Source organism: Ruditapes philippinarum, unplaced genomic scaffold, assembly GCF_026571515.1.
Source record: "Ruditapes philippinarum isolate M1 unplaced genomic scaffold, ASM2657151v2 ctg985_1_1_1_1, whole genome shotgun sequence".
NCBI lineage: Eukaryota > Metazoa > Mollusca > Bivalvia > Venerida > Veneridae > Ruditapes > Ruditapes philippinarum.
The window spans coordinates 114026-127095 of record NW_026857416.1 but is presented as its reverse complement, the minus strand read 5'-3'; the positions used below and the strand labels follow the sequence as shown (position 1 = coordinate 127095).

Below are 13070 nucleotides of genomic sequence, written 5' to 3'. Positions count from 1 at the left end.
CTTAAATATCCATCAAAGCTTCTCATCATCTTATTTTCACCTGACCATCTGTCCATTTTTCACACAAAATATTTAAATTATTCACATTAACATCACCTATTCTAACAATCTGTTAAAACCATCAAAAAGTACCATTTCTTTTTAAGTAATTAAGTTAAAAAATCTTCATCAATTTAAGTACTTAAATATGGTGCAGATGTGTACAGGACAAATCTTGTGTGGTAAAAGGAAAATCTTAACTAATTTAAGTTAGATCTACGTCAAGGAGTTATTTATGTTCCTGACTTGTTTATAGAGATGATATTTAAAGCCCTCTTAAAGAATTGCCTATAACTCTCTTAAACCACATCAAACTCTTCAGATTATATAAGTGGTCAGTGTATAAATCCTCTAACCTGACCAGGACAATGGAAACAACTTGACCAAATGTCCACCACAGATGACAGTCAATATAAATCACTAAAGCCATGTCATTATCAGTCTTAACTTTAAGAAGGTCCTCTAATTAAATTTAACATGTAATATTTAAGCCATACAATTTAAGTAGATTCTATTAGAAAGTAAAGCCAAATGATGTGTGGTTTACAATATTTTTTTCATGATGTATATTATTTGAGGTATTTTAAGTCCCAGAATACATATATGTATAAACTTTTAAGATTTTAAGTACTTTTTCTAATCCTTCAAATTGTTTATTCCTGGCATGACACAATTAGTGATTTTGCACATTTTACTAAGAAATTTAGAACTATTATATACACTAATAAATAGTAATGTATAATCCATAGTCTACTGGTTGCAAAAGTATTAATATATCCAAGCAAACTGAGCAGACCTGAAGATCAGCCAGCCCACCTATCTGGTCCGCACTGATCATGGTCTGCATTGCACTGTTTGCTATTCAGTGAGTGCATACCAGTATTTTAAATTTTTTCCAAAAAATGATGAAAAGTTTTGTCCAAACTGACCGATAGGCCAATGAGTTCATTTAAGATATTTAGTGTGGTATTTAGAGTTAAAATCACATAGTTTTACATTATTTGTAAATATGTATATACTTACAATCTATTCCTGAAATCTTTCATTTCATTTCTATATTTCCTATATTGCCTCTCACTAGTCATTATGTACTTATAATGTTACACTATTTAACAACAAAACATTCATATACTGAATCCAAAATTTTATGTTTTATTGTAACTATATCACCATGCAAAACAAGTAAATTTCTTTCATTATCCTATGAAATATGAACAAGTTTTATGTAATTTTAGACCAAATTGTAAATATTCCTGTATATATAATGTACAATGTCCTACAAATTATGCTCAATTGAGTAAATTTTTTTTAACATTATGATTACATTACAAACAGTATAATTTATAACTCATTATATTATGGTAAAAATTATATAAATTTTAACATGACAGAAGGTAGACAAGCATTTTACTGCTTAATAATATTAGGAGCTATCTTAAATGATTGAAACACGAAAAATCAGTTCTTTTTAAATGACTCATTCCAACCTTCAGAAACAGTAACCTTTGACCCTAAACAGGACAAATTTTGACAGTTTTACAAATTAATTTGGAACTTTTCATTGACCTGATCCCTTTCAGACACAAAACATGATATATTGCAATTCTTTAATATAACGACCTATAGCGGAAGTCTTAACAATTCACTTAACCACTTTAGTCAGATTATGGTATAAATTACATTCAATTTGATATCTAAATACCCAATTGAAGATTTCAACAAATTCTGCGGACAAAAAAGGAGGAAATGAAGGTTTTATCAAAATCTGCAATAATTTCCTGTGCTTCAATGTACTACATTCGGATTATCCACTCAGATAAAACAGAAAATATTTATACAATCACTTTGCACCTCAATCCTCAAAGCAATAAAAATTGAGAACGGTATTTAAACAAGCAATGACTAAATTGGTTGCGGTTCAACCACAAATTAAAGTAGTATAAAATATTACATAAACGAAGAGAATTTAATCTTATCAGTTTTTTCATACAGCCTTCTAAAATCATTGGAAAGAAGAAAAATATGTTAAAATCATTCATTGTAATAAAACAGCTATTTTCAAATTGCAGAGAAAACTGGAAAACAATAATTAACATAGATTTCCTTAACGATTCAATGAAATAAATTAAATTATACATACTTTTTTACTTTATCCAGGAGTTTCACACTTGCTTTAATTAGTTCAGTTCTTGATAAAACAGGCATTATTCCCTCCTTTCTTAATTCTTGAACATCCAAATGTATCTGAACCTAATCAGAACTGTAATCCTTAACTGAGCTTTTTAAAATCTCACAAAATTATCTTCACAAGAAATATCAATTAACTGTCAATTATAGAAGAAGAAAAAAGTTCAAAATTTCACATATTTGATACAATATTTTTACAATATTTTATCACTAGATTATCAGAAGGTCTTCTGTCTATGTCCAATTGGTTTAAGGTCACTTTAATTGGATGTAAATGTCACACTATCATCCCTTTAAACCAGTCTGATAGTCTTTTTTTCTCATAACATTTAAAATCAATCTATTAACCACTTTAAACTATCACCTCCAGTGTTAAAAAGTTTTACTTAACTTTTTATTGAATAAACACAAGATGTCAAATTTTTCTAAATATTTCACAACTGTGACAAACAATGGTGACAAAATGTAAGTGAAAGTTAACACCTTAAACTTGGTAAAAACACTTGTAATCTCAACAGTAGTTACTCTGTACTTTGAGAACAAAATGTCTTTGAAAACAGTCCAGTACAGGAGTAATATTTATCCAAAACAAGCAAGGTTAGTCACCTCCCACTTCTGTCTGTATTCCTTCACTTACAAAATAAAAAGATTAAATTTCATAAAGACCAAGTTTGGTAATGTTTTACATGACAATGGGTGGTCGGCAGCTGTTTAGTGATGCCCCGCTGTGTGCCAGACACACTACATGCTTTAACTAGAGGTAAAGACAACAAATGTTAACTTTGACAGTGATCCCTCTTGTGTCAAGTGCTTTAATCCTCTCTTACTTTACTGTTTGTAATACAGATTTTTGTTACACACTTGCGACTTTTGGCAAGATTTTAACACCCTCATTTTTGTACCCCAGGGTTATAAATGTTGACACAGTTTTACACACCCCTTATAGGTAGTGGACCATGGGGTATGTATCATGAGAAAAGACATCTGTTCTATTTCCTGTGGGGAACTGTCAGAATCACCCCTTATAGGTTGTGGACCATGGGGTACAGACTTCTATTTACATTATTTGCAGACTGATATTTATAAGTCCTTACTATTCACTTTAACATAAGTATATTAATTTTGTTTTATTTACTAAAACAATTCATTAAATTCTTAATTGATAATATTGATTAAAGAAAAAAAAACATGTTCAATCACGATATCAGGTGACCCTTAGTCTTGTAATTATTTTTTCATTAAGTAATGAAATTAAAATATGTATGGAATTTAAATTGTTAAATGCTTTAATTATTTCAATGCAATTGTACCAAATAGAAAAGTAGGGACAAAAACTTTAACAGGGTTAATGATGCTAAATGAGAAATCAATTAATGGATCAGGTGATTTACCTGTTTAATCAATAGACGGTAAAATTACACTCCATTAATGGTATTTAATTCAGTAAAAACCACAAATAATTTCACTTTCAATTAAATACAAAATGTATTTTTCATGTAATTGTTTTATTGCAATATAATTTTTTTTTTCATTTCCTTTTTATCGAAACATTTTGGTGGGAATATAATTTCTACTGAAGACCACCTATATAGGATATAGAAAGTCCAGTTTTATACAAAGGAGTGGTGTTCAAAAAGGTTCAGTGTTGAGACCAGCTTTATTCCAGCGATCACTCAACACCTTTATATTGTATTTCTTTTGTTTTTCTAACTAGATTTAATTCAATTAGAGCTGTAATCTTTAATATATGGTGAACTTTATTGGCAAATAAACAAAAGTAGAAATAAACACAATATATTTTTTTATAACTTTATTGAGAAAAAAAAAATTAAAGAAGACTACATTATCTGCTGTGAGAACAGATGTATTAAAATTTATCAAAAAAAAAAAAAAAAAAAAAAAAAGATGAGACTGTAGGCTCAATGATATATTATCCGACAGCTGCTTGTCCTAAAAATTACAATATCGACATTTCATAATAATTATCATATAGAGTAAAATAGACAAATGAAATAAAATAATATTTTCTCATTTTTTTTTTGTGCAACAGAAGTCAACCTTGTATGCTTTCCACCTGCCATAACAGACCTTATAAAACCAGAGTTAACTTCCCGCCTTCTGATATTTTTGATATTTTAAACAGCTTATAAAGAGATTAAAATCAGCATGACGAAACGAAGCCCTTCATTATCCGTTTCACTGGCAAATTTGACAATTAGTTGATGGTACGCGCACCTGACACACGCTGGCTATTTATCGTGATTAACTAAAGGCACGTGGAATCCACTGATGCGATTATCATAACATATTCATACACTTGTCATTTTCACAGTGTGTTTACAACCACTTAGGCACAAAAAGACCATCCAGAGTCATAAAAGGAACTTGATCACAATGAACCAACCAAAGGTCAATAAAAATTTTAAAACTTGAAAAGAGCTCCGAATGTCAAACACTCTCCAACCTTTTACAGTTACTGTTGTTTAATTAACGGTACCACACCTGCAGTTGCTATGACAACATTTTAATAGACAGGTGTCCTAAACAATATGAAAATCTAAATCCTTTTTATTTTGTACATCATAATCTGAAAAGCCTTTGAGATCAAAGGGCAATGTATCTTGCTTTAAAGGATTCAAAGAAAATTTGAAAGACTTTAATTGCATGGGTCAGACTTAGTGCACTTGACCATTGATAAGATAATTAAAGTTTATGTATTTATAATTAACCTTATTTCTCCAAATATAAACAGCCAAATATGATAAATGAGGCAGGAACAAAATGTTGCATACATTTTTATTTTTTAGTTTAATTATGTTCAAACTTTATAATGTAAAACCCTTTGAATTCAGGCTTCATCAGGACCTAACCCAAGATTTAGTGTCCGGATGGATAAGGCGTCAGATTAATAATCTAAGGATTGCTTAATTGCCACACAGGTTCAAACCCTGTCAGGGGAAGCCATTGTTTCTTAGGGCAAGAAACTTGACACTCATTGCTTATTATTGGTCAGTCCCAGGTACGGATTGGAAAGTGTATCAATATGCTAAATCATAATTTTTTCAATACAATCAAACTTAAATAAATTTGTAAAAACTAACCAATACTGTAACAGTTGTGACATGGTCATGACAAAAGTAGGGCTCAGACCCATAATCTCTGGGTTAAGAGGCAAAATACTTGATAACTAGCCCACTTCTCCACTGAATACATTTTAGAACAATAACAGTTACCAGCTAACTGAATAAAATAATACAAATTTTACCTCCGGATTTTTTTCATAAGTATATCCACTTTGATATTACAGCTTTCTATTTAGAATAATAAATACAGCAACCATCCACAATGCTCAGACACCTGGTATAACAATAACAATAAGTAATCTTAGTCACCAACAACAACTAAACTCTTGACCAGTTTTTTTTCTCATTCTCAGAAAATCTCAGATCCATCATTACATGTCATAAAACAATTTCCCACTTGTAGGTCACTTTTATCTTTTTCTTTTATCTTAGTAATAACAAATATGTTAACATCAAAAATGTCCAATTAAGGATACACATTACAAATGTCTGTTCATTATTATAACCCTTGATTGATAACTAATTACCCAGGGGGTAGGTAAAAGGGGCAACATGCACATTACAGGTAACACCGCAAAATATATCTGTGTTACCTTTACTATATTTGGTAGGTCACAGACATGAAGCAGTCAGTTCATTTGACAATAAATGGATATAAATATGTTGCTGCAAATAAAACAGAGTTTAACAGAGTCCAAAAAGTTGCAGAAAGGGTGATAATTCAAGTCAGTCAAAGAACTGCAATAATGCACAATATTTCTTTGAATTTTTTCATGCATCTACATGTACCTTTATTTCATACACATGTTTAAACCCTTCATTGTGATAGCTGCAATTATAAGGCAACAGCTGTGCAGACTGCTTAAGTATAATAAGCAAAAATGGGACTAATTCCACAATATCGATTTTAATAATTTTTAATTAAATTTTGATTACAAATAAAAATTTTGTGCAAAGTTTTCTTTTTTTCTTTATTTGTAGTCATTTATCTACATTTTTTAAATGTAAAAAAAAGAATGATAAGAAAGATACCTAAAATTTTAAACAGACACCCACTATGTAGAAATTTAAAAAAAAAGATTATCAATGGATTATTATTAGATATGAATTGTGCAAAATCAGAAGTCATACAAACTAAGTGTTTCAAGTGTTTGGTATTATCTTGTACTCACAGGTTTCACTATATCTTTACAAAAAAAAGAAAACAAATGTTACTTACCAATCAATCAAAAATTTAATTACAACTTGTCAAAATTATACATGATAAAATTTGTTCATAAGACATAAAAATGTGGTAAGAGACAGTTACATTATCACAGCAAAGATTTATCATGATTTCACAGGCTGTCATCACAATTCTGTGAAGTGGGGTCCAAACTGACCCTACAGGGACAGCTCAGCCAATAAACTTGTAAGTTTTAATACATCATGTATTAAACTACTTGTTACATGGTCCAGTGTATATAACATACATGTATGACTCACTCAGTTTTCCAACACCTACAATTCCCTTTTTTAATATCATGTAATTTACAGTCAATTAATATAAAATAGATAGAAGAGTATTATATATCTTTTTTTTTGGGTTAAATTTGTTTGCTCTATCCTTTATATACTACAAATACTAAATTAACTGGTTTAGCTCCTTAAATGATTATTCTATGCCTTATTTAGCTTCTTGATTGAATACAAATTATCTTATTAAGTCCTTTGATTGATTACTCTTTATCTTTTCTTCATTTTTCTTTACCTTATTACGCTCCCCGATTGGTTCTTCTTTACCTTTTTTAAAGTTTTTTATTGCTTATTTTCCTTACATAATTGCTTGATTGTTGGCCCCAAATAATTGTTAACTACAACCAAAAGGGTTTCTTGACTGCTTCCTCTATCAAGAACTTTGATTGTTTACTCTTTTCTCAATAAAGTTCTTTGATCATTTTCTATTTATCCTTCCTAAAAATTATTCCTTGATTGTTAGCACATTATTTAGTTACTTGATTGTAATTCCTTACCACTGTAAATACCATTGATTTTTACTGTTGACTGATGCTTATTGGAACATGTCCCTTGAATGTTGTCTTTTTACCTTACATAGTATTTTGAAAGATTGGCCCAATTTCTATTTTTTCAAATATTTTTTTACTTTTACTTTTTTACCCATGTTTCAATATCCTATCTATTTCATTAGGTTTTTTGACAAGAACCTTTTCTTGGACTTGAAAATGATCAAATTTTAAACCAATTTTGAAACATTTATAGTATTGATATAAGAATTGGGGAGTAAAAAACTTTTTAATATACTAAATTGGCTCATAATTAGCTCATTTAATACAACAATGATCCTGGCTCAAGGAATGTTATTTTCCTGCTTATAATTCTTGAAGTTTCAATGCTCCATTATTTCTCTACAGTAAGATATAATTTAGCTAAGAATCAATCTCCCAAATGAGTTTTTCTTATCAAAGTATTAATCTAAGGCAGACATGAATCTTTAATTGACTTTACTAATTACCTCCCTTGCTTCAATACAAGATGGAGCTAATTATGCCTGATTTAAAGCTGTGGTCTATATGGCACTAAATGGAGACATTATGATACTATCTTTTCTAATTAGGCCGGGAGTATTTTAAAGTCAACTGTATTTCCCTGGATAACAATTATTATATCCTATGACAGTCATTCTAGTTTTTGAAGTCAGAAGACTCAGAACTTACCATATGGCTTCATTTTTGGAGTCTTTCTACAAAAATATCATCTTTTTTGTAAACTGGTATAGAAAGATCTATCTGTCACTAATTTGCTATACAATGAATAATCAATATTTCAGCAAAACATTTTAGATATTCTAAATGGTGAACAAATAGCAAAAAAAACAACAACAAAAAACAACAACATCACATTGCGCAGTTGTCACAAAATGATAACAAAAAGTCACTGTGGTGACATATATAGAGTGAAACAAGACACTATTTATGGATCTGCTATTATCTGTTTTATTATTTTTGTGTCTTGATCATAAAATTGTGATATCACATCCCACCATCTCATAACATCTGCTATATTTTATATTTTAATACTGGTTACTGTATTACTATATCATAATGCAGGTACCAGTGTTGCTGTCAGCTGCTTACATGCAAATTACCTGGCTGTGAATATTATTTTCTGTTTCAGACAACCTTTACTAAAATAATCAGGGGAAATTTATGATAATACATGTGGCTTAATATAAGAAACAAATATTGTACTTGTATAACAAAAGAATTTTTAATTGTTACTCAACCTATTGTAAATAATAAAAATCTAAGACTAAAATTTGTTTAATTTGTATGTTTCAAGTCAAATATGTATCAAGTCAACACAAAGTAGACTTGTTTATATACTGTGCAGCTATCAATATTGCCACTTACATTTGTAGAAAACTTCATATACAGTCAACTATCGTTATCTCGACATTGCTTTTCTCGATATTTCGTTATCATGATGAAATTTTGAAAGTCCCGATTTTTAAATTCTTCCTTCTTTATCTATATTGGAAATATTTGTTTATCTTGATATTTTTATTTCGATATTTTTAGTATCTCGATGTAAAATTTCAGCTCAAACAGTTATTTTCACACTATTATCCTTTGTTTATCTCGACTAATAGTTTTCTTTAATCTGTTCCCTTCAGACCTGTGAAAAACACAAACTAGACGATAATTGCTCAATAGCGCATGTCATAATGATGATTATGTTTGTAACAAGTTTAGCTGTTATAATAAAAGTTAATAAATAGCGTGCTGATTGACTTATGTCCAAAATGACGTTCTTTATAAATATTCCAACACTGAATCAATTCATTATGACTTTAAATGTAAATGAAATAGTGAAAGTATAGAAACGCTATTGTTGCAATATTGTTTAACAACATCACTTCCAAATCAATCAGCGGTCGAGCAATCTCGAAAAAGACCCGATAAATAACCCGGGAGGATATCCGGATCAACCACCCAATCACTATATTGGTGTATTACTGAGTAAACCTCACTATGTGATTTTATCACAGACACCCGTATTTCCTCTGGTAAACATCCGCAAATGTTACTTTGTTAAATATTGACTAGGCCTATGAAAACAAGACTGGAAAAATCATAGTTTATTTGACATAAGGTATGCACATGTCTTTTGTAAAAATCAGTTTCTGCATTATTCAAACCCTAATATGTGTATCTCGACATTTCGTTATCTCGATATTTTTTGGACGGTCCCGATGACTTCGCGATAACGAGAGTCAACTGTAACTTACATTCAAGTAGTCAGTCGCTGGATTATTCCTATTAATTTTGTGATTTGCAGCTCTCTATATCTATGTGAAATATAGATGGGTTATCCAATGTGACCAGTTAACTTGCTAAATTATTTTAAACAAAATTTATATTAATTTTACCTTGGATATTCCCCTAAATAGCCTGTACTGTTCACTATTCAATAATTAAATATTTTGAAAATTCCCTAAAAATGATGAGTGGTTTTATCCAGATTGAAAGATGGTCAGTTTATGTAAGAAATTTCGGTGATTTATGATATTTACCTAGTTTTATAGGGTTAAATCCTATGTAATTACAGTGCCAATAGTATAAACTGAACAGATCAAAGAGAATCCTTGATTCAAGTCATTTATCATATAAAAAATTTTTTTCATGAACATTTAAACAGCTCCTTTATGGATACAATATTATGATATCTCAATAAAAATGTCACACGAAATTGTTGGAGAAAAATTTATATCTTCTACAAAGAATAATATTCATTATTGTAAAAAGTAAAACTTTATTATGTTTTCTATAATTGGTATACCTTTTATAAACGATTTGAATACATGACATAAACCAACTTGTTAGTAATAATTATCTTTTGGAATATATCAATTTAAAAGTGTAATTATTTCTATACATCAATGTAAATTGTATATACTTTCTATATTATCTTATAATTTTTATTCATTCTTTAAATGAATAGTCAACTCTATTTTCACCCAATAAATTCTTATAAAATATGAATATAATTATTAAATCCAGTCTATGGTAATTTTGGCTGTTCAGTTTCATTAATAACTTCAGTTGAAAAGAAAAATTTCAAGTTCAATGTAAGGTAAGTGCTAATGGTATAAAATTAATGCAATGGAGCATTGCCCATGGTGGGGGCGGGTTAAGGGGAGGGTAAAGAGCTTCATATTTAGTACCTCAGGGAAGGGGGTGAGGGGTTTGCCTGTTATAAATTAGGTACCTTTAAACTAATTAAGTCTCCACAACAAAATTAAGCATTTGAAAAATAGAAATTTCTAGAGATTCTGAAGTAAAATGAAACATTTTGAAACATTTCACTCAGACAGCTAGCTTAGGTCTTCTATGAAATCGTAAATGCCAAAGTGAGTATTAAAGTTATTTCAAAACATTCATGTTACAAAAATGAAATAAACCAAAAAGTGTACATTTAAATACTAAATGTCTTTCGTTCGATCTTTTGATCTCAATCAAATTCAAAGTTTTATTTACTCAACTGTATAATCTGAGATTCAGATATATTGTTTCTTTTAATCTCAGTATCTAAGTAATATACAATATAGTGTATTTCTATACTGCTGAGATTTACACATTTATAATTCCTTATTTCTCTAACAAAGATGGGAAAGGAAACATAATCTTTCAATAAACTTCTTTCTTCCATTCAGTGTTCGTTTATTTTCTTACATTTCTTTTCATACCAAACAAACAATGTATTAAATCTCAATTCAAAACATTGTATTATTCAATGTTGCAAAATTACAGCTCTTGCAAAATTTGAAACTTTGATAGTGAAGATTATTTAGTGACACTGACAATAAATCAAAAAGAAACATTGAAGGGCTTTGGTTGGCATACAGTATATACAGATTCTGCAGGGTGGGGTAAAGAAAGGAATAAAAAGAATGACTTCCGTAGTCAAGACTGTTTTGAAAGGAAATAATATGTTTAATTTCCTGCCTGATTTCTATTAAAAAGTTGGTGATTCATTTAAAGTTATAGAAAAATCAAAGCAATAATTGAACAGTCATCTGCACACCTGTCAGCAAATATAAATGTCCTGATTGAGAGGAACTTAAATAATACATTATATAGAATATGATAAACTGAAAATTCCAGACTTATTTCGACTGAGTCTGTATATTGGGATAATGAATAAGTGCAACATTCCTCACGCCCCCTAGCACCGGCTTGAGCGGTACTCAATTTTCAACACTTAAGTAAGTGCTGCATCAATGATTCCGAAGGAGCAGAAAAATATAAAAATACTGAAGACTTAAAGCTTTCAGTCAATATAATATTATATTTATAATATGACATATATTGAAATCTGTTCTTCAAATTCGCTGATTTTGTTGTGTAAATTGTAATTTTCTCTTTTATTTATAATTTTTTTTTTGAGCTTTCATAGTTATATGTAGTTCCAGGAAAGTTTGGTTTAAAACTTTAAATCCATAGATAAGCACAGCAGAGTATTTCTCTGTATGATAATATACATTATACGAAAATAAACAAAAACAAAGGGCCATAATTCTGTAAAAAATAATCAAATCATAAAACCTGACATCGACATTGATGTGTGTGTGCATTCTGGAAACTTGGTTACAATAATTTTGGGAAAGTTAAATTGGAATGATCTATCAATAGAAATGTAAGGAGAAATTGACTGCACTCCCAGCCTGTTGAGCCAACCACTGACAATTTTTGTTCATCAATCTAATAATCAGTATTTTCATGGTTAAAAACCTTTTACCAATGCATGCTGCTGTAGCTCAAACATACCAAATAGTGAAATATTTTCCTATTATGGTGTTATATACAGCTTCCTATAGTTTATACAGGTATTACAGGTATTTACTATAGAACACTTACAGAGTATCAATAAATTATTAAGCTGTAATAAAAACATACTACAGTAAACTAATCAGCTTTTAATAAAATACTGTTTCTGTTTGAAGACAAATATTTATACAGTTAACAATCAATAAATAGCTTAAATGATTAATGCACTCTAAATACAGTTCATTCTTCAACACACTATTAAATAACACACACATTTTTTGAATGTACAAAACTTGTAAATGATATCCTGATTAAATGTAGCCGACTCCCAATTAAGTAAAAAAATCCACCTGTTAATCAATTAAAAAATCATTTATTTCATAAAAATATTTTCACTTGCTTTTAAGTTGCTGCTCAAAAAAAATCTCTAATTATGGTATAAAACACATTTTTACAGAAATTAAATTACTATACATGAAATGAACCTTGTCGTCTGGAACAGTGAGTTTTTGCACAAAAGTACTTACTTTAATTAATATAATCAATTTTGAAAAAATTTTCCTCAAATTTCAGTATGTCACTATAAAAGAAAGCAAACTCGGCTATACAGTAACTATAGGCTACAACAGCTTTCAGATCGGCCAAGTTTTAAATGGGGGTAGCGGACAGAATCTTTTATATAACTTTTCCACTAAAAACAGTCAGAGTATCCAATGATTTATATTACTATTTTCTACAACAGTAAGCTTACAAAAACATTTAAGTTTAATAATCATGGAAAATATTTCAGCAATTTATTTTCATTATAAAATGCCTTAATTAACAATACAGGTAAATACAGGTAAATCTTTTTTTTGCCAAATTTGGCAAAAGATGCAGACTTACTGACTTTACTGTCCACTTCACTAGAAATAATCTATACAATAAAATATGG

At 29.4% G+C, this 13070-nt stretch overlaps 1 protein-coding gene across 3 annotated transcripts in view; it reads right to left on the bottom strand.

Moving 5' to 3' along the window:
- LOC132749660 (TNF receptor-associated factor 4-like) overlaps window positions 1–13070 on the bottom strand; it is a 53312-nt gene that overhangs the window by 25205 nt on the left and 15037 nt on the right. The window contains exon 1 of one of the 3 annotated variants that reach the window (XM_060739508.1): window positions 2180–2317. The exons of 1 other annotated variant lie outside the window; for it this stretch is intronic. In XM_060739508.1, coding sequence (XP_060595491.1) covers window positions 2180–2244 — 65 coding nt within the window. In that variant the 5' untranslated portion in view covers window positions 2245–2317. Of the gene's footprint in view, window positions 1–1062; window positions 1140–2179; window positions 2318–13070 lie in introns of those variants that run through there. One more of the 3 variants, XM_060739509.1, reaches the window with a different exon arrangement.